The sequence below is a fragment of the Candoia aspera genome, chromosome 2 (assembly GCF_035149785.1).
Source record: "Candoia aspera isolate rCanAsp1 chromosome 2, rCanAsp1.hap2, whole genome shotgun sequence".
Taxonomy (NCBI): Eukaryota; Metazoa; Chordata; class Lepidosauria; order Squamata; family Boidae; genus Candoia; species Candoia aspera.
The window spans coordinates 108,653,874-108,674,277 of record NC_086154.1 but is presented as its reverse complement, the minus strand read 5'-3'; the positions used below and the strand labels follow the sequence as shown (position 1 = coordinate 108,674,277).

At 37.2% G+C, this 20,404-nt stretch overlaps 1 protein-coding gene across 1 annotated transcript; it reads right to left on the bottom strand.

Annotated features, from left to right (window-relative positions):
- Nucleotides 1-807: 807 nt before the first annotated feature.
- Nucleotides 808-18,779, bottom strand: SRP68 (signal recognition particle 68). Its single transcript, XM_063293043.1, has 16 exons — nt 18,604-18,779; nt 17,382-17,448; nt 16,188-16,301; nt 14,845-15,040; nt 13,679-13,761; nt 13,315-13,424; nt 12,530-12,612; nt 10,634-10,774; nt 8,158-8,256; nt 7,870-7,934; nt 7,537-7,696; nt 6,719-6,813; nt 5,956-6,085; nt 5,136-5,211; nt 3,991-4,043; nt 808-2,675 (listed from the first exon to the last, which is right to left on the bottom strand). The coding sequence occupies exons 1-16, from the start codon at nt 18,755-18,757 to the stop codon at nt 2,448-2,450; spliced, it is 1,854 nt and encodes a 617-aa protein (XP_063149113.1). The 5' UTR covers nt 18,758-18,779; the 3' UTR covers nt 808-2,447.
- Nucleotides 18,780-20,404: the final 1,625 nt, after the last annotated feature.

Here is a 20,404-nt window from a genome sequence, read left to right as displayed (position 1 = left end):
ACACTCTTTTGTAATTAGGCAGTTACAGTTCCTCCAGAGAAACTGTAGTGTTTATTATTGTGTGGATGTTTTGAGCACTTTATAGTATCCCTTTCTTCTTTCAGACTATGGAGTGTACAAATAAATATGGTCACTGCCCTTTCTGGGAGTTAACTGCTGCTGGGAGACTCCCCCTGCCTGCCCCCCCCCCAATGTTGAACAAGACTACACTAAAATTGTCATTGCCTCATAACTACATACAGAGCTTAGATGGTTAGCGAGGACTTGTGGGGAAGCACATCAGTTCAGGACAACTAAACAGAAGGCATTCAACAGAGATGCATGGGACAGAGGAAAAAATCCAGATACTTCAAGAACAGCAGATTCAAAATATTCCTGCCAAGTACATGAAAGAATGTATTACAACATGCCAACTTATAATGGGTGCATGTTGGTGGGGGTGGTGTCAACATCTTTGTATGTGGCAACAATATACATTTTTGTTGCAACAATCAACGTAATCTGCTTGCTTCTCTTGAGAAATCCACTACAGTATTTGCAAAGGTGTTCTTCAAACTTTCCAGCAAGGAAACTTCAAAATGGAAGCATAACATGCAGTTGAATTGTTTAAAACTGGGCAGTAGGCAGGAATAAGTCTTTATTGTTTAAAGAGTTCTTTTCTGTCTTTCTAATATACTTTGTGCCATATCTTAACAATTTTTTTAAACCATTTAAGATAGCAGAGACAAGAGCAGTGGAGTGGAATGTACCAGTTACCCAAAGGTTTGGAAGTGGGAGGTAAACAAAAAAGAAGTTGGATTGCACCTCTAAGAACACAATTACTGGATTTAATTCAAAAACAGGACAGAAAGTTTGAAGCAAAATACAATCCACAAAATACTAATAGACATATTGCCAAAAATGATACTGGGCCATAGTTATGTTTTTTGAGTCAAATCTGTTATTTCCATTTAAGTTTTTAAGTGAACTGACAAATCATCAGTTTACCACACCCTCTCTCTCTCAAATTTAATCACTTTATACAGTAAAAAATATTTTTCACTTCCTTTTTTCTCCACAATAAGTTTTTCTATAAAATTCTACTCTCCCAATAGACCAGAAGGTCCATTTCACATACATATTTTAAAACAGAAGTGGCACAATTAAATCCTAATGAGAATGGTGATAGCTTTTCATACAAGATAAACAGTTCCAATAATTTTGGTATAATTACACCCAATTTAGTTTGGAAATTATCATTCTCTACAGTGTATTAGCACGATGCTAGAGGAACTGTTTTTGTGGAACATTCCTAACTGAATAATCCAATTTTAATACTATTTTTAACAAGGCCAAGAAACAGCAGAGCAAAACTGGAACAAAGTATGACAAAAAATGTAGTGCTGTATGAACACTAAAAGATAAAGACTACCTGACCCAAGTAATATTTCAGACTAACTAGATTACATTTAAGACTAATAATATAGCGCATGGAAACAGAACACATATTTAAGAGATGTATCTGGATAGCCATTTTTGTTTCGTTTTGGGAAAATATGATATTGACATTAAGATATTGGGATTCCAACAGCACTTCTGAATGCTCACAAAAAAGGTACCCATTAATATCTGACTAAAACCTTTATTGCTTAAGATTCCAGTGGCTCAATTTATTGATTCTTCACTAAGTGGACTATTTAAAACCACCAAGTGTAATTTTCAGAAAGGATGAAAAATACAGAATAAGCACCCTTTCCAATTTGCCAATTTCAGCTAAGCCGAATGGGGAAAACTAAAAACTAAAAGGGCTTTAAACGTAGAAATGGAGAATAGTTTTCTGAAGTTGAGGCTCTTTAGGTTCTCAGGGAAATCCTCTAAGAGCATAATGAGAAGTGGTGCCTTTTAAAGGAAAGATTATATAAGAAGATTTTTTAAAGCCTGTAATATAATCTACTACATGGATTTTAAACATATCTATCAACTCTGATCTTCAATCCATGGCGGGAAGTGAATGTTAAACTTGGTAGGCAGTACAAGGATCGATTTAACTGAGTTTTCTCAGATTCTGGTTCAGGAAATCCAATCCCATAAAAATCTGTGCCTTTGATTTCCCTCTGCTGTCTTGCTCCAGAGGACTGAGTTAGCTTTTTAAAAATTAAATTGGTGGTATCAGGCACCAAAAAGAAATGATCCTTACAAAATGAACATTTGTTCCTGCCTGAGGCACTGGGCACAAGTGGATTCAGACTCCAGGTGTTTTCTTCAGTTTGAGATGTGGCTTCAGACAAGAGCATGTTTTTATGTTCTCAGATTGAAATATTTCTACTAAATCAGATGGATGGACAGATAGAATACTGGAAAAATATTGAAAACCTCCCATGTGGATTTTAGACTCAAGCAGGTAACGTCTGAACCTGTTGCAGATTCCCCCAATACAAAGGGAACATTCTGCATGAAAAAAGCCCTGGTTAACTCCGGAATCCAAAGATGCCTTTGATATATCCTGTAAGACCGCTTTTTGCTTTCTGCTCTACTTTATCTTCCAGGGGTGGGAAAGTGACGTGGTTGAGAGCCAGGTCAAAAAATAAAGGCTTGCATGGTATTGGCTGGAATTCTGGAGGGAAATGCACCAGACTTGCTTGCTTGCTGACAAGAGAAGGATCCAGGCAGAAAGTCTCAAATCGTTCAGAAAGTGGCTTGATATAAAAGGAAAGCAGACAGGAACAAGAATTGGGTTATTTGGACAAAGCCTGCTACTTAACACTCTACTTTAAGGTTTCTCAACCTGCACATTTCCCTAATAAATGAACTTCAACTCCCAAAATTCCACAGCCAGCATGGCTATGGTTGGAAATTCTGAGAGTTGAGGTCCAGACATCTGGAACTTGCCACTGATGGGAAAACCGAGTCTAGTCTAATAACAGAAACTTAATGTTTAACTTTCTGGATAATACATTCAAGGTAATGAAGCAGGTACATCAATTATGGACATCTATGAATAGCTGCTGAAGAAGCCTCAGAAAATTATCCCAATTTGTTGTGGAAATATCAGGTGGTCAAATGTGGAAAAGGAAACCAAATGTAAGGGTAAGGCCTTTCTAATGGAGTTGGAAATACTTGGTTAATATTAGGACTAAGCAACATGATACATTAAATATGTAGCACAAAGCAGCTCTTCTGTTTTAAGTAAGAAGAAGCCCAATTCTGGTAAAGATCACCATATATGGAGCAGAAAAGGCTTAACTCTCTCCCCCTCACTGGCCAACCACTTGCTTCTCAGAACCCCTAACCCCAGAAAGAGTTAATATCTATAAAGCTTTCTTTTCTTTTAGACTCTGCAATTGCCAGTGGTGTGTATGAAGAAAGAGCTAGACAATGGAAAATTTCAGTCTCCCTTGTCCTGTACAGTAGTCTTGATCAAGATTGCCCTCCACTTCCATTCACATAAAGGAAACATAGAAGAGCCGCTGCATGCAATATATTTATCATATCACGTAGCTAAATCTTCAACTTTCAAAAATCTCTTAGCAGATTTTTGCCAAGCTTTTTGTCTTGTAAATTTTTTCTCTGAAATTATCTGTTTAAAATGCATAGACAGAATGCTCTGATTCCCATCACGCAGCATGGATGTATCTAATGTTTAGGGAATTTTCTAAATTTCTGGTTATTTTTTTAATTCTTCACTATTGTAATGTTAGCTTTTCAAAAACAAAACAGCATAATTAAGGAGGAATTCTGTCGCCTTTCTCTGAATAGTCTTCCCCCTTAACCGATTGTTCCTGAGCTTCTTTTCCATTGTTTCAACAAACCCATTCTTTCATGCCAAAAAAAAAAAAAAAGGAAAAAAACCACTTTTGTAACTAAACAGGGACAATTAAAGATTTTTGTCATCATACTTCTAATTTGTGTAACTGAAATTGTATTTCAATACACTACAGTGTAAGAAAAAAAGTTTAGGATCCTTCCGAAATTGTGTTTTTTCCACATCACCACCTACAGAAAGCAGCTTACCTTGCCATCTTTGACCTGGGATGGAGATTCTGCCTCTTGACTGTCATCGGCATCTGAAAGAGTCAGATAAATACTTGAGGCAATCAAATCAGAATAAGAATATAAGGCTCCATTTTAAGAATATGTCTATGAATGAATGAAGTTATCTATAATTTATGATAATGCTTAAAGTCACAGTCTTTCTCCTTAAAATACAAATGATGCAATGATACCCAATTTTTATCCTGTTCCAATTTGAAATCTAGATATATAACCCCTCCTTAATATCCACAGTATAACAACATAGAGAAGAGTCAAGGAATGGATAGTTCCAATCTAAGTCTGACACAGGGATGAGTATGTCATACATACTTAGATTAAATGAGAACTGTAGGCTTATGCTAATGAATTTCGATAAAAGGTAGGTTTTAGAGAAAAAGTAATTGGCACAAAAGGAAAAAGGACAGTAATTTGAGCTAGCAGAATTTCTGAACTGATGACAGTGGTAAAATTCACAGGGAGCAATACATCAGAGAGGAGTGAACAGAAGGTTACCAGACTTGGAAAGGAGCTCATCTTCAATCTCTGAGGTAATCTATGGCCCTAAAGAGTATCATAAGTAATTTTCTTGGTGGCAGAATTCTGGATAGAAAGGAGAAGTCTTAGAATGTGAAAGGACGAACAGATGTAAACAGAACATGCAGCAGTGAAGGCAAGAGACAAACGGAGTATGAGCCAATATTGGCTAAAAGAGTCAAAGGGAAAAGGCTTTATTCCCCCAATGGTCTACACAGAGAATCAATATAACTGGCAGAGGAGTGAACATAAAAAAGAAGAATGAGGCAAGGATGTTTTAAAGTCTAATTTATAACTATTTAATTTCCGTTGAGCCTATGTTTTCTTCCCTATAAGCTGGTGGGCAGTAGAAAATGATTACTTTTCTTTCCAGAATGGGCCAGTCAAACCACTGAAAAAATAAAACTTTGCATGTAAAAAGGCCACTGCTGCTGCCCATTCTGAAGTGTTGGCAGACCCTGCCTCTTGAACCTTGAAGGCGTTTCCCCAAAACTACTGTGTGGGAGTGACAGCCCCAAGACCATTAAAGGGCTCTGCCACTGAGGGTACACTCTAACTTCCACACAACATGTGTGGAAAGTCACACTTACCCAATATGGCAGCTGCTTGCAAGGAGTATTTTTCTGCATTTACTTGAGTAATCAGATCCTGAACATCAGGTAGCTCCTATATAATATCAGAACAATTCCATTAAAGACATATTCTTAGTAAAGTTTTGTATTTCCTCCATGTTCAATTTTTTCAGGAACTAGAAAGTTACCTAGAATAACTTTTATCATACCCACAAAAAATAACTTCTATCATTACCCACAGTAAAAGTGAACAGTTGCAAAGAACTCTTGCCCTCTGTTTGGCAAACATACTGGGATGTTTCCTACAACTTCAGAAACGTATTAGGGAGTCAACTGTAGGAATACATTGTATTATAAAGTCTTTAGTGCAATACCTTAAATACAGTATTAGGTGAATATTAATCATCTGGAGATAAAAAGCCAAATTGCATGTTTGAAAATAAAGTTTACCTAATAAATTGAATATCTAGGTTTGCTAATGTAAAAACTCATGTTTCTCTTTCTCTCTCTTTTTTTGTTGTGGGTTAAATAGGAGGCAGGAGTATTGGTACGTATGCCGCCTTGAGTTGCCCAATATATATATATAAAAGGTGGGATAACAACAGCAGCAGCAACAAACTCTCTCTCTATACCGTGTATACATTGTCTAGACACAAGTCCAAATTATTTGATTTTATAGTCTTAAAAAATGGGCAAATTGGTAATTATTTATTTGTTTCAACAAATGAATCAGAAATATGCATTATAGCTAGCAGAGTATAATCAATTTCAATATGTATACCCTTACCTACATCACCTTAAAACTCTGTAAATGCATACTTCGTAACTTGCTTCCTACCTTTAGGTTGTTTTTGTTAGTCCCAGCTTGAGCCTGAACTTCGGTGGCGTATTTCAGCACTCGATCATACAAAACAAGAGCTTCACTCCATTTTTTCACCAGGACATATGACTGTGCAATGAAAAAGCACCTAGTAGGAAGGGGAGACCATACCAAGCGCATTAGTAAACTATGGCTCAATTAACTGCTTAAGTATCAACAACATACTATGAGCACAATTGTCTTGAAACTATTCACATCCAGTCTTTCCCACTTCACATCCTCCCCTCTGAACTGCCTGGAGGAACTAAGTCAGGGAAGGGGGAGAGGCAATGAAATGGTTGTCTCTACAGAAATAACTGGAATGTTTCCTACGGTTCTGAAATCACTACTCAGTTTCTTGTCCTCTTCTGCTATCTCCTCAGTTCTCAATCCTGGATCCATTATAATAGTCAAAGGACTCTTCAATTCATATAAATCTGGCTTAAAAAAGAAATCAGCATGAGAAAAGTGACTCCAAATTCAGAGTTTTTCTAGTTGTAAATATTTCTGTGCAATTCCTTTTATAATTTGGAATCTCTATCTTCCTTATTCATGCTGCATATATTGTAATGACACCTCCAGGACAATAAGAAGTAGCAGAGCTGTCTTCTAACACTATCACACATATTCATGGAATAATACAAATACCTTTTCTCCTGCTGCTCATTACAGCATTGTTCAAGTCCAAGCCACTGTATGATTGTGACTAAACAAGTAACTTTGCTGTTTGTTTGGGAATTACCTGTAAGCCTTATACACCAATGTCTTTATTGCTATCTCCTTTAGGTAGCTTTTATCTTCTTCTAGGCCAGGAAGTTGCGGCAATTCTGCCAGATTCTTCAGTGTGATCAAAATGAGAAGACAAAAAAAAAAAAAAAGCCCTTGAATGTAAATAAGCTTCTGATCTAACAGTTAGCATAAATAAATATATATTTTATCCAAATAAATAAATAAGTAAAATTGACAGGGGTGATCAAGTAAGAATCCCATTCGCTTCAGAGTGTATTATCTGTATAACAAACTGATACAGTAGCACAGAAACAACCAGAGCATTATTTTTAAATACTGTAATTTCCTTACAAGGTAACACCCTTTACTTGCTGTCCAAAAAATAACCTGTATTTATAAAAATTATTCAGGAAGCAACTGCATGCGTGACCCTAGGAAAGTAAAGTATGTGTTTGTTGTATTTAATGCCCATTAAAATAATTACTATTCTTGTGCAAAATCTGCATGTCAAAAACAGTGCAAATCAGAGATATTTGATATCATGCCTTGCTGGGACAGCCTGCCTGAAAGAGTAGCAGACCTTCTGGGGCCTGCTAAAAGCAATGAACAAGCAATACGGTATTTTGCCATGACGCAAAAGGTCAGAAAACCTCCTTATTTTCAACATTTCTGCAAAGCATTCAATGGAGTAATATGACTTGATGTTGCCAAAACAATACACTGCCAATTTATTGGCATGCCATCTGCTTTGCAATCACCTTATTAAAGACAGAAGAAAACTGGAACTGTCAACCTCTCCTTTCACTGCTAAACCACTCCTTACTTGATTACCTGTAAGATGATGTCATAAAGGCGTATCAGATCCTGAGGTCGAGGAATACGCTTGCCATCTTCCTCTGGCTGCTGCTGACGAAGGAGTGCCTTCTGTAACGCCTTTGCCATGCTCTCATTGCGCTTGATTGCTGTAGACAGCTTGATGTAAGTCAGGTAACTAGAAAGCAGAGTTCAAGAAACTGCTCTACTAAAAGTCATTTCAAAATCACTTGAATGCCTACAAAGCTGCTAATAGATGAGCCAGGCAGGCAAGAGAGTGAGACGACTCCCAAGCTCTGCATGATTTCAGTCTGACAGTCCTGCATTTCTGGTCTCTGGAAAGGCTCTTACCTGTGTAGATACTGAATATTAGTGACTTTTCCAGAATCTGTTTCCAAAGAGTGATCCCGCTGCTTCTGTAGGAAACAGAACATTAGGTGTAGTTCGTTTATTTTGGAAAAGAACATTTGGATGTAAACAAAACTGTAGGATAGCTGCAGTTCATTACAGCTTCACAAAGAATCCTGTAGGACCTACCATGAAATAGTTCCTCAAGCAGACTCAGAAATGGTTTTATTTATATCCTGCCTTTCTATCCAAAGGAGACTCAAAGGCATAAACCTTATACTTTATGCCCACCTGATCTGGCTTCAGCTCTTCGCGAACAGCTTGTATTGCATCCCGACACTCACTCAGTAAAGATTCAAACAAACGTTCTTTAGTTTCTTCTTCTTCTGCCTAAATAAAGTAGCACAAAAACATATAAAATCTCTTCAATCACTGCTACTTGTCTCCTGAAATCAAAAGAGACTAAAACTTACATTAACCATTGCAACCAATGAGTCTTACAAACATGCTGCATCACGTGCAATATTAGTGAGATTTATCGATAAACTGTTGAGATTAAGTCTACAGTTTAATATTTCTACAATACAGCAGAAAAGGCACAACTAATATCTTCAGATTACTGAAAAAATACTTCCACAATAATTCTGTTAATATTTCTTAAATTTAATACAGTGTGAACAATAAACAAAACCAAGAACTTCTACTTAGCACAATCAAGGCAGAAAATAGTGCAGGGAGACTGTTGGCAAGAATACACAAAATCATGGATCATTGGATAAAAAGCTCCATCTCATATTCTTTCCCAATAAACCAGATTACAAACCTCCTCTATTTTGGTTCAATTCCATTTTATTTTAGAACTTTCCGAAGTGTACGTTCTATTCTGATGCTTAAACGGTAACTTATTGCCACCAGACTGTCAGGAATCTTTTTGTTGTTGATAACCTATGGTTTTATTTGCCTTCCTACCTCCCACAAAAAAAACCTCCTTCAAACCCAACAGCACTATTTCTTCTGACAGATTAGGAACTGGAAACTGTGGATGATTTTCCCTCAGTTTTTCTACTTGCTAATCTAGGACTGGAAAGGAATGTTCCTAAAGTCAGAATAGCTTTAGGTATTCATTAGCGTTTTGTAATATTTAATGCTTTGTCAGATTAAAGTACTTAGATCCATTGTTTATAGATCATGTGTTTGGCTATATTCTACAATTCAATTACTTAGAATTTTGACTAATTTCTGCAGATCTGCAGAAAACATACTGGAATATGAGAATCACAATTTTAGGATAGAGTTTTTTAAAAACTGCTTTAATGAACATCCTTTCAATGTATAGCTGTTTATCCTTCAAATGTTAACTGGATTAACAAACTTCAAAAATAAGTCCATAATTTTCAAAGTACTCAGGGGAAGTTAAGTTTTCTAAATCTGAATAATTGCAGAGGCAGGCCAGACGAGTTTAACCGCTCCACCTGTGAGATCATTTCAACTTCAGACATGCAAAGGGGAAACGCCAGAATAGTAACAATGAACCAAAAGGCAATGAGATATTTATTATTGTACTTATATAAAAATGAATATATCCTCCTTTTTTAATATATCTATTCATCTTCCAAGGTATCCTTAAGGAAAGGAGGAAATTAGCAAATATTCAAGATTTTGTGGTATATTATTTATTTCTTTTCTATCCTGCCTTTATCATTTTTATAAATAACTCAAGGCGGCGAAAATACCTAATACTCTTTCCTCCTCCTATTTTCCCCACAACAACCCCGTGAGGTGGGTTGGGCTGAGAGAGAGTGATTGGCCCAAGGTCATCCAGCTGGCTTTCACGCCTGAGGCGGGACTAGAACTCACAGTCTCCTGGTTTCTAGCCCGTTGCCTTCCAAGACGTGCAGGCAAGCAGACTGTGCTACATGAATAAGGCTTTGAAAAAGTTACAGTACCAGAAGAGGTAAATAATAGCATATTACTCAATAATCTAAACTGAGAGTACAATGTTCTTGAACAAGATTAAGAGTTTTAACAAGTAACTTAAGCTACCTGGATCAGAAGCTGTTACTCTTTTAAATATGGAATCTATGAGTTTCAACTTTCTGCTTGGAAAGATACTGAAAGCATTCTTCTTTCAGATGTCCCAGGGCAACGTTCACAATTATTACCATCCACGCAAACCAGGAGTGAGGGGCCAGGGCCTTCCCCATTACAGTATTTGATGGCAAATTGTTGGCAAACAGCCAAACGACAATGGCCATGTTCTGATTATGTTGCTTCGTGCCATGAGCTGTTACTCCCATTTTCAGACAAAGGTCCTGGTTGCTCAGATTCATTTTATCTTCACTTGTCTGACCAATCTGACCCTCTCACCAAATGCAGCTAAATACTGCTTTGTTGTCTAGAGTATTCACCGTAATATATCAATAAGCAGCTTCTCAGAGTCTTTTTACATAAACAAGCTGATTACTTATTTTTCATTTTATTCTGTTAAATTGTTCATTTTCACTACTCCCTATTTGGGAATTGTATTTTTTAATTTTGAATTACTTTGGGACTAGTCTATGACCATAATGAAATAAACTGAACTGGCATGATTTCTTGCCCATATTCAGTGACAAATGAATTTAAATACAGGCATACAATTAAACTATATTTAAATTTCCCCCTTTGTATAAAAATAAGGATGTAACAGTGCAGCTGCCAAGCCACACATAAGACTACAGGACCTTGCTTAGGGTTCAAATCACAGGTTTCAGGAGAGTCTACTTACCTGAGCAATAGCTGCTTCAGTATCTGCCAACCCCAACAGAAAGATCCTCACTTTGTCTATCTTCACAGGCACCGTTCTTCCCCTCCACTCCACCTCACTCATAGTGGCTGCCTGTTTTGCTCGAGTCTGTGTGATTAATGACTGGAAAATAAAGAAATTTTGGTCTGGCACTCTGATGGGAAGCATCTGTTTTCCATAATAGATTTTTCTTACTGTGTACAATAAGTAATATACAACCATTAAGTATGGAAGTTTAACTTTCAAAGTTACTGCAATCACAAATCCTGGTTATTTTATACCCAGCTCTACCATAAAGACAGGGAATAACCAGAAAACATGTACTTAAATTGATTTTACACATACAAAATTGAAAAGAAACCTTTGCCTCATATGGAAAGAGCAATCAAAGTTGTTGTGAAGAATAAGGCCTGGGGACACTGTCATCTCTTTCAAAGACTCCCAACAGGGTACTTCTTGGCAAACGTGCACATAACTGATTCACTAGGTGGCCCACTGAAGAGAAGGAAAGGCAGGGAAGTTTGCTTTGGGTGTTCTCAGGATACAGAAAGGCATGTTTGCAAGCATACCCATCTTTCCCTAATATTATTTAAGCTACATGCTTAAAGAAGGCAAGTACTGCATCTTTCAAGTCTGCAGGACATACACCTATCCCACTTATACACAACTTACGGTAGTGCCTACTTGAGGTATAATCTAAGCTCTGGTATAGAATTTAAGTATAAAATTGTAAGCATGGTCCCACAATACTTACTAGAGTACAAGATCTTTCTGCAGCTCTAATATACACTCAAACCTACAAAGCATTTTCCAGGAGAAACTCCTAGGAGAGACTATTACTACCAAAAGTTGTGGCCTGTAAGCCTCATAAATAAATCTATGAAGGACCCATCAAAAAGTTGTTGGCAAGAAACTGAAGTGGAAGACGGGCAATGCATTATCCTCAAAAGTACAAGCTTTAAAATGACAAACCATTCTGCTAGCAGTTGCAATGAGCAGACAAAACACTGGCTCAAATTCCATCTCATGTGAAGGCCACACCAAACTCTACAGCATGTGGCCTTTTCAACTGCAGCCCATATACTTCCTGTCTTTTTAAATACAGTGAAACCTTGCTGGACACAAATGCAACAGAGTTTGCATGCAGTGGACTAAATTTCCTCTGCAATTCATATAATTTGTAAAATGGCAACTTTGCACAAATAGTACCATTTGTGTGATAATGTCATCACCTAGAGGACAAAAAGTATTACCTGATTAATCAGTTAAAAGGTTTCACTGTAACATTTCAGTGTTTCTGTTTTGCTAAAATTATGTTGCATTTATGTATGTATAGGCAGAACTTTTTGTATGTGCTTTTACACAGAAGGAACAGGTAACTGCTTAAGATGAAAACAAATGAATTAACTGTATTAGGGGAAACAAAGGAAATGTTATTCTTTTAAACTACCCACAAGGAAGATATAACACTATTTTAAATAGATGGTATTTGATTTACAGAAGAGGATGAAAACATTAACTGTATAATTATGTATTTCCCACCTCCTGTTGTTCTTAACAGTAGAAGTGTGGAATCTGTGGTCCTCTAAGTTTTTTCAAGCTGCAATTCTAGTCATCTCTGACTACTGACTGGGGTATTCAGAACTGATGTGACAATGGAGAGTCAAAGGTTTCTTATCCCTACTATTCAGTTACAATTTAGCTATTGCAGCATTGATTTGTATTTTTAAAATAGTTTCAAAATATTATTTTGTAAGATAATTTTGAACTTTGGGTTTTTACACTGTATTTTAGGTATCTTAAAAGAAAAGTGACATAGAAGTTAAAACAGGCAGCAGTAGCCATTCTTTCAAAAGGGAAAAGTGTGGAATTAATTACCTCTAGTTTTTCAGCAAGAAGCCCTTCAGTGCCTCCAGTTCTCAGCCTCATTTGCATTAGCTCACTAATAGCAGACTGGTCACCTAAGAAACAAGTGACAAAATACACTGAGCCTATCATCCAGCACTACAATTTGTCACTTAATGAAAACACATTGCAAAGCTTCAAGAAAGCTCATAGCACGATGGGTGGTAGCATCATAAGACATGTATTTTAACCTATTTAAATAGGCAGGAACTTGCAAGAAGCTAAGAGTATCAGTATATTGTGGGCTGCTATCTGCACTTCACACCAAAAACCTCAGTCAGATAAGTGCCAAGCATATCTAAATTATGTATTTAATACATCTAAACAAGCATTAGTGCTTTGGGCTACAATATACGTTAAAATATATGCATGTGATTGTAATCTGTGACTGTAATCTGTAGCAAAAGACCAAAATTTGAGGGAAGGTTTCTTTGCAGTCTTCCATAAAAAGTTGTATGTTTTCCCTGTTCCAAGAAGGAAAAGATGTTGCTATTTTTTTTATTAAGGATAGAATAAATGATGGAAGAAAAAGTGTTAAGAATCCCATTAAACTGAAAACTGTCACCTTGCACATTTGCACGCTCTTCTCAAAAAGTATGACAGCTTGAACTTGTTTAAATTAATACAAATATCACACTGAAGAATATTCTGCATTCAGTCTAATTCATGCATTCATTTCACAGGAAATTGTTTGAGAATAATTATTACTAATATATTCAACATATTTTTCAACATATTTTTCTTCTTGATTTACTTACCAATATTGTAAGCACAATAACGAATATTTGGAGATATTTCTTCCACTCGCTGGTTATATAATATTGCCTGCTCCTCTGTAAATGCACTAGCCAGCTTTTCATAAATGGTTCTGCAATAGGAAAGTAGAAACTAAATATTCAGCACTTTACAGTATTAAGAACGGTTTCTTTCTATTTGAGGGGTTACTGTAACAACACTGAGCTTTTAAGCTTCATCATTAGGTTGCACAGGAGCGAGATGTATGACATGAATTTAAAAATTTTCAAGAGGAAAAAAATTCTACATCCAGAAGAATCTGAATGGGAAAAAAAACCTCTTTATTTAATAGGCTACTGAAGCAGAAATAAAAAACTTGAAACTCACTTGCACTTATTGAAAGCCTCCATTGCTGCCTTCCATTCCTGATGCTCAAATCGGAGCATACCTGTGAGGTAAGCTGTGTATGCCTACAAGAAAGATGGAGGTGGATGATAGGCAGGGCAACAGTACGGCCTTGTAACTGGCAGCCTACTGAATCTGGATTTTTCCCACAGCTATCAGCAAACACCATGAGATATACCAATATCAAATACAAATAAGTATCTGGAAAGCATTCTGCATTCAAAGGAGATCTCCTTTGAGCATGAAACATTTTGTGCTTGAATTCAAAACACTTTCAAAATGTTTGAGCAGTCTATTTCACAAGCAAAATGTCACATCTCTAGCATGTACTTTTTACTGGTTTTCCCTTCTCACCGATCCCCGTCCTCAACTATTTGCTTTGGAGATCCACATTAGAGGTTGCAAGGGGAAAAAGCATGGAGATATTCCCACCTGTAGAAGAAAGCCTTGGATTCAACTCAAAATGTGCTAGATATATGTTACACACTCACAGATTAATACTGGGAATTCCAGAACATTGAAAAACCTCCCAAATGTTTGCGTATCAACCTCTTACATGATAAAGCACATGGACATATTTATATACTACTACTTCTCCTGAAGAAACCCATACGCATAAGTCTTGTTTCATATGAACATACACATCTAATTTCTTATATTTGATGTGCTACAAGTTACAGGAGGAAGCAGTAGATTTGAAGTGCATAAAAGTTGTGACCTGAATTATATATAGGACTAGTTTTGATTCACAAGACATGCAAAAATTCTATCAAAATGTCCTGACCCTGAAACTGATAATTCTGACTGCAGAATGGACTAACCTGTTTCAGGCATAGAGTCTTGTACAACCCAATTGATTAGTATATTGTAATTGTAAGATTTTATACGGGTGTTTTTTTTTTCTTTCTCTTTCTTCCATATAAAATAACACAGCAGAAGACTGGCCCTTCTGGAAATAGTTTATGAGTTGTGTCCAAACAGATTGCCTATGATTAGCTATAAGAGTTTTTAATTTTTTCTTTTCTATTTTTCTGTATTCTTTACAGGAGCTTTTACCATCTACAGTTTAGATTCAATCGTCCACTAAGAAATGAATTTTTGCATATTTTCTCTGCCTTTTTAGAAAAGTTTTAAAAGCTAGAAGTAACCTGAGCTTCCAGCTTTGTCTTGGCATCCACCCGGCTGCTTTCACAGAGGTGCTCCAGTTCCTCAGCATGTTTTACTGCTTTGCGTAGGCGAGATAACAAATGAAAACGTTTGCGGGGTTCTGTGTTGGCTTCTTGCTTAAGCTGCATAGCATAACTCCAGGCTCTTTCAGCATCCATAAGAATCAGGAGCAAGTATCTATGGCATAAGATCAATTAAAATTATTCAAACACTTATCTTCATTTCCCTTGAGAATTTCAACAGAACTAGAAAATACATGTATCTGTTCCTATACTCCCAAATCAAGTGTCTAAAGCCAATCTTGGTCAGACCTATTCAAAGTCCCTTCCTACCAACCGAATGATTATATTTATATCTCATCCTCTCTTCAGAATTCCTGGTGAAGGAGATTCCCACCATAAGCCTTCTTTTATCCTTACAATCTCGTGAAGACCGATTTTGCCTTTACTTGTCTATTATCTTGATAGAAGATTTTGACACTGTACATATATGTACATCAATAACATTTTAGAAGTATAATATTTCTGATACTGTATCCAGATGACAATTGCATTTTAGCACAACAGTGTAGCACTAATGGTGAAGGCAATATAGGCATCTTGAATGGTGTACTAGAGGTCGGACTGTATGATCTACACTGCATTTACCAGTCTCAATACTTCATTCCAGCAACACCAGCACAGACTGGAACGCTCATTTTATGGTATCAAAACAGCTTCAAAACACACTAAAAATGCTTAAAAGAAAATAATGCCTACAGCATTTCAAAGATTTACTTCAGGAACACAAAGGCAGTTTTCTCTGTAAAAAAAATGTATTTTTCTGTATCTGAAAAAGTGTTCACAGACACTGGACAATTTATTTTATTAACATTTCATATTTTAATATCATTTTGAAATTTGGTTTCTCTCTCTTTTGTTCAAGATGCTGTCCCCTTTTTTCTCCGAGTACAGAGGAAAGTTAAACAGACATGATTCCCATCTCCAATTCAGAAACGGAAGCCTGCTTGACCTCCAAGCATAACACAAAGTCTGGGCTGAGTCTCTAGGAGAAACAGAGGCTGGGCCTCCTGCCTTCATCTTCATATTCCAAAGTTATACTAGGAAACTGAGGCTTGCTACAGTTCTATATTTTCTCCTGGCAACAAAAGGCTATACAAACTGAGCAGCTGGATATAAATGCAATGATATGCAAGAGATCATTCTGTTCATGGAACAGGAGAGAGTACAGGAATCTGATAAACCAGCATGACCCATTCTGTTGGTTAAAAAGAAGGTGCTAGATACAGCCCATTATATCTTGCAGTTATGGAATCTCCCAGTACCTGTTGTCAGATAACAGCTCTTGTGTTACTTTCTTTCCTGTGAACTTATGCCTATTTCCCATCTTGAAGTTAAGAGTTTTTCTGAGCCTCCTTAGTCGGCGGGAGCAATAACCTCTTCAAGGGGTGAACATAAAATAAATGGTTAGTTCTTATTCAGAGTAATACTTGTTTTCTATTCTACTTTCCCTACTCTCCCATTAAAAAAAATATTGTCCCAGGGAAAACACATTTGCAATCTGTACAATAAGAGGACAATTTAAAAATAATAGGAAACCCATAGAAAGTCATTCAGTAAAAAATATGACCATGGAGGAAGATAGGCTCCAAACCAAAATAAGTCAATTCATGTATCGATTCTTGAAGTAAAAGACGGCAGTTGCAGAAGAAACTGACAAACTGGAAATCTCAACTATCTTTAAGATAGAATTCTACTCTTGAATGGATTCACAGTTGAACACCAGTGAAATGTTATCTGCATAAAACCTATTTTCAAAGTTATGCAGGCTTCTAGAAACTGGGAGACTGTGAGTTCTAGTCCCACCTTAGGCATGAAAGCTGGCTGGGTGACTTTGGGCCAGTCATTTTTTCTCAGCTCTAGGAAGAAGGCAATGGCAAACCACTTCTGAAATCTTGCCAAGAAAACTGCAGGGACTAGTCCAGGCAGTCACCAAGGATCGGAAATGACTGACCAGAGACAGATATGCTTACCAAGAACATTAGGTTCCTCCAGTGCACATGTGCCAGATTCTTCAGTTTGCACAGGGAGCAATACTGTCTGTGCAACTTACATGGTCAGTAAGGTGGTTTTTCAGGGAAGTGGTTTAATGAGATGAAGCCTGGATTACACAAGAGTTCTCAGCCTACTTGCATACAGTGTTCCAAATTATTTGCTTTCATCCAATGACCGTGTATGAGAAAATACGTATAGCATAAACATAAAGGGTTAACACTTTTCTAAAACTATACTTAATGTAAAAATATATCACATATATTATTATTTATTAAATTTATATGCCACCTGACTCCAAGCAATATTAAAAATTCATCTAATTCATTCTACTTTTAATTTTTTTTCTCTAAAATCAAGTGCATCATTTATAACTATTGAAATAACAAGCATTCATTTATGTTAATAAAAACAAATGCATTTATTGTTCAACCGATAACTTCTATGATCATTTCTTGCATACTAACCTGTATCTCTGAAAATCACCATGACGTAGGCCATGCTGCTGCTGTGATTCTTTAACAATCTGAAGAACTAAAAGACTTGTTAAGGAAACTTCTGACAATATAACTTACAGTCAAATCACATAAAATCATATATTCTCAGTCTACAAGCTTTTGTTGCCTGTTTGGCTTTGGAACAAAAACGGCTACAATTTTACCAACTGAATAAAATATGTTATTTAGCAGCTGATGCAATTTTAAAATAGTGATTTACTTCTGGACTTGGAAATTATTAATAAAATTATACTGTACATGCTGTCACTAACTAGGTTCAGTGGTAAGCCAATATAAATGCATTCCTAGTTTTAGCTTCAAAATCACTATCCAAAGGTAAGCTATATACCCTGGGGAACTCAGAAATTTCTAGAATTATTACAGATTAACATTACATATCACTGTCATGTACACTGACTATATTACGGTAGGGTTCTCATTAAGATATTTGCAAGGTTTACCAAATTAACATTTCAGGGTCACATTATTTCTGTGCAGCATTTTATTTTACAACTGGATAGAATACATTTAATTGTATCACACTCTAAAATGTGATAAGAACAAAACTTATCTGTTATATAAATTTCATTTTATTTTATTTCCCATGAAAGGTCTATAAACAGAATTGTTGTTGCCTACTCAACGATTTTCTGAGAAACTGCATGCAGAGACTTCATATGTTACCTCCTTCCATATACAGACATGCCTACATTTACCTTGGGGTAACTCCACAAAAAAAAAAAAAATCAAACATAACTTTTCAGTGATGAGTTTAGTTTAAACACCCAGTTGCTTTGTTTTACAAATCAGGGGCAGTCTGCATATCTATTACCTATAGAATCCCAAACTTGGCCAATGAGTTTTTATTTCATGCAATGCCTTGCAAACAAAAAAGAAATACAGTTGCCTCTTGCCTGGTTTAAACCATTACTAAAGGAAGTCTCTAACCTCCAATACGCCTGCACTACACTCCCTCTATGCTTATTTCGGTGGGGGCCTATCCCTCCACTTCGAAGTCAGCCAATAAATCGTTCGTCACTACTCGAAATTCAGGAAGACGAAGCAGTTCGAAAATATAAGCGAAGATCGGAAATTCCTCACTGCAGAAGCAGAAGCCTGGCGAGGGCTCGCCCTTTGGCTTAAGTGACACGTCTCCACTAGCGCCCTCCACTCCAAAGCACCAGTAGGATACTCTCCAGGCCCAGGCTATCTCCAAGGTCACCGGACTTGGGTTTTTCATTCTCCTTGTTATCTTCCGGAACAGCCATGGAACCAGCGCCGCCGCTACCCGCACTACCGCCACGGCCGCCGCTACTGCCCCCCGCCACCTGCCTCTCAGCCGCCATCTTGCGCCTATTCCGCTTGGGACGTGAAGCATCACGGGAAAGGAAATAGGAGCTGCTGAAAATGCCACGCTCACGAGTCGTCACCACTGAGGCTGATGGGATGGTGGAGGACAGGCGCAGGCTGTTCAGAAAGCGGACCTGGAAGAGGCGCTTTAAGAGCTGTTTCACTCAGTTTATTTTGGTTGGATGAGTTGTTTCCCGGACCTTCATGTTTAAATATAAGGGATTACAAATTGGAGTTTTTAAAGGCGACATACTAAGTATCCTTGCTAGGGCTTGCGCAGGCTGGTTATACTCTGGGATCGCTCAGGGCGGAGCTATAAGGTGTCCGTAAAAGCCCCGGGCAGTGGAAGGAGCCCCAGAACCTCTGACCTGCGTTTCTTAACGAGGCAAATGCCCTTTATGTGTCTAGCTACATACCGCATTTATATCAGGGTTATATTTATGTGCCTAGAACTACCACTTTTATATCAGGGCTGGGCCACCTATGCTTCTTCTAATGTTGAACCACTGGCCATGTAGACTAGGAAGGCTGATGGAGATGGGAATGGAAGTGAGAGTTCAAGAAACGGGGGGTACAAATTTTCCATTCATTTTCTCCCTGTTGGAAAACACTGCTGTTAGGCTTCTGCCTGTTGAACCCTGTAAACGAACATAAGCCTTTGAAGATTTAAAAAAAAATAATAATTGTAAGCTGACAGGAGTTGCTATGGAGTCTGTGGCCTCGAAATGGAAATAATACATAATAGTAAAATAAAAAGGCAGTTATTCTTGGTCAGTGATTCAGTCTGAATTAGCCATAGATGTTGCCCCTTCTTCAATACTTTTAGAGAAAACTGTTGAGATAATTTTATTTCATGAAGGATTTGTGAAATAGTTAAGCCACCAATGCCCTGAGTTACTTAGTGAGGGGGTGGTTGTACAAATTGAAATAATAGGTATTAGTTAAATGCAGTGTGTTCCATTTAATGGATTTAATTTATGCTTTGTATTCTTACTGAAGGTAGGAGTTAAATTTTAGCTTACTGTGTCCTGGTTTTCAGAGGTGGTAGTAAAAAGGGGTTTTTTATTGGAGAATTTGCATCTGCAAAAGCACCTGTGTAGTTTTATGAATTTATAAGGGATCCTGTGGTCAGATTACTGTATTTTAATACAATAACATAATATAATATTATGGTTATTAACAAATTAAAAAGGAAACTAAATTCTGAGAACAGCAAATAAAAATTGTAATAAAACTATTATAAAATTGATTTGGTCAAAGTACAATGTGTTTGACAAATAGTGAAACAAAATTTAGCCACATTTAGAGAAATAACGTTGCCTGAAACAACATAGCCCTCTTACAGTAGACAAACAAGCTCAGGAAAACCATACTGTACAGGTAGTCCTTGACTTATTACGGCAATTGGGACCGGAATTTCCATTGCTAAGCAATGTGGTCGTAAAGAGCAACTGCATTGCTTAGTGACAGCAATCCCTGCAGCCCTGGTTGCCATCATTAACCTAATCCCATGGTCGTTAGGCAAGGCAACTTCCTGCCGACTTCCCACAACCAAAGTCCATGGGGAAGCCAGCAGGAAGTTGCAAGTCCCAGGCCAGCAAGCAGAGAAGTGGCTGTTGCTGGGTGGTGGAGGGAGCAACGGG

Coding starts and splice junctions, on each gene's coding strand:
- SRP68 (XM_063293043.1), bottom strand. CDS start 18,757: ATGGCGGCTGAGAGGCAGGTGGCGGGGGGCAGTAGCGGCGGCCGTGGC. Junction 10,775..12,529: donor TTCTTGCTGAAAAACTAGAG/GTAATTAATTCC, acceptor TTTATTTTCCAG/TCATTAATCACACAGACTCG. Junction 4,044..5,135: donor GCAAGCAGCTGCCATATTGG/GTAAGTGTGACT, acceptor TGACTCTTTCAG/ATGCCGATGACAGTCAAGAG.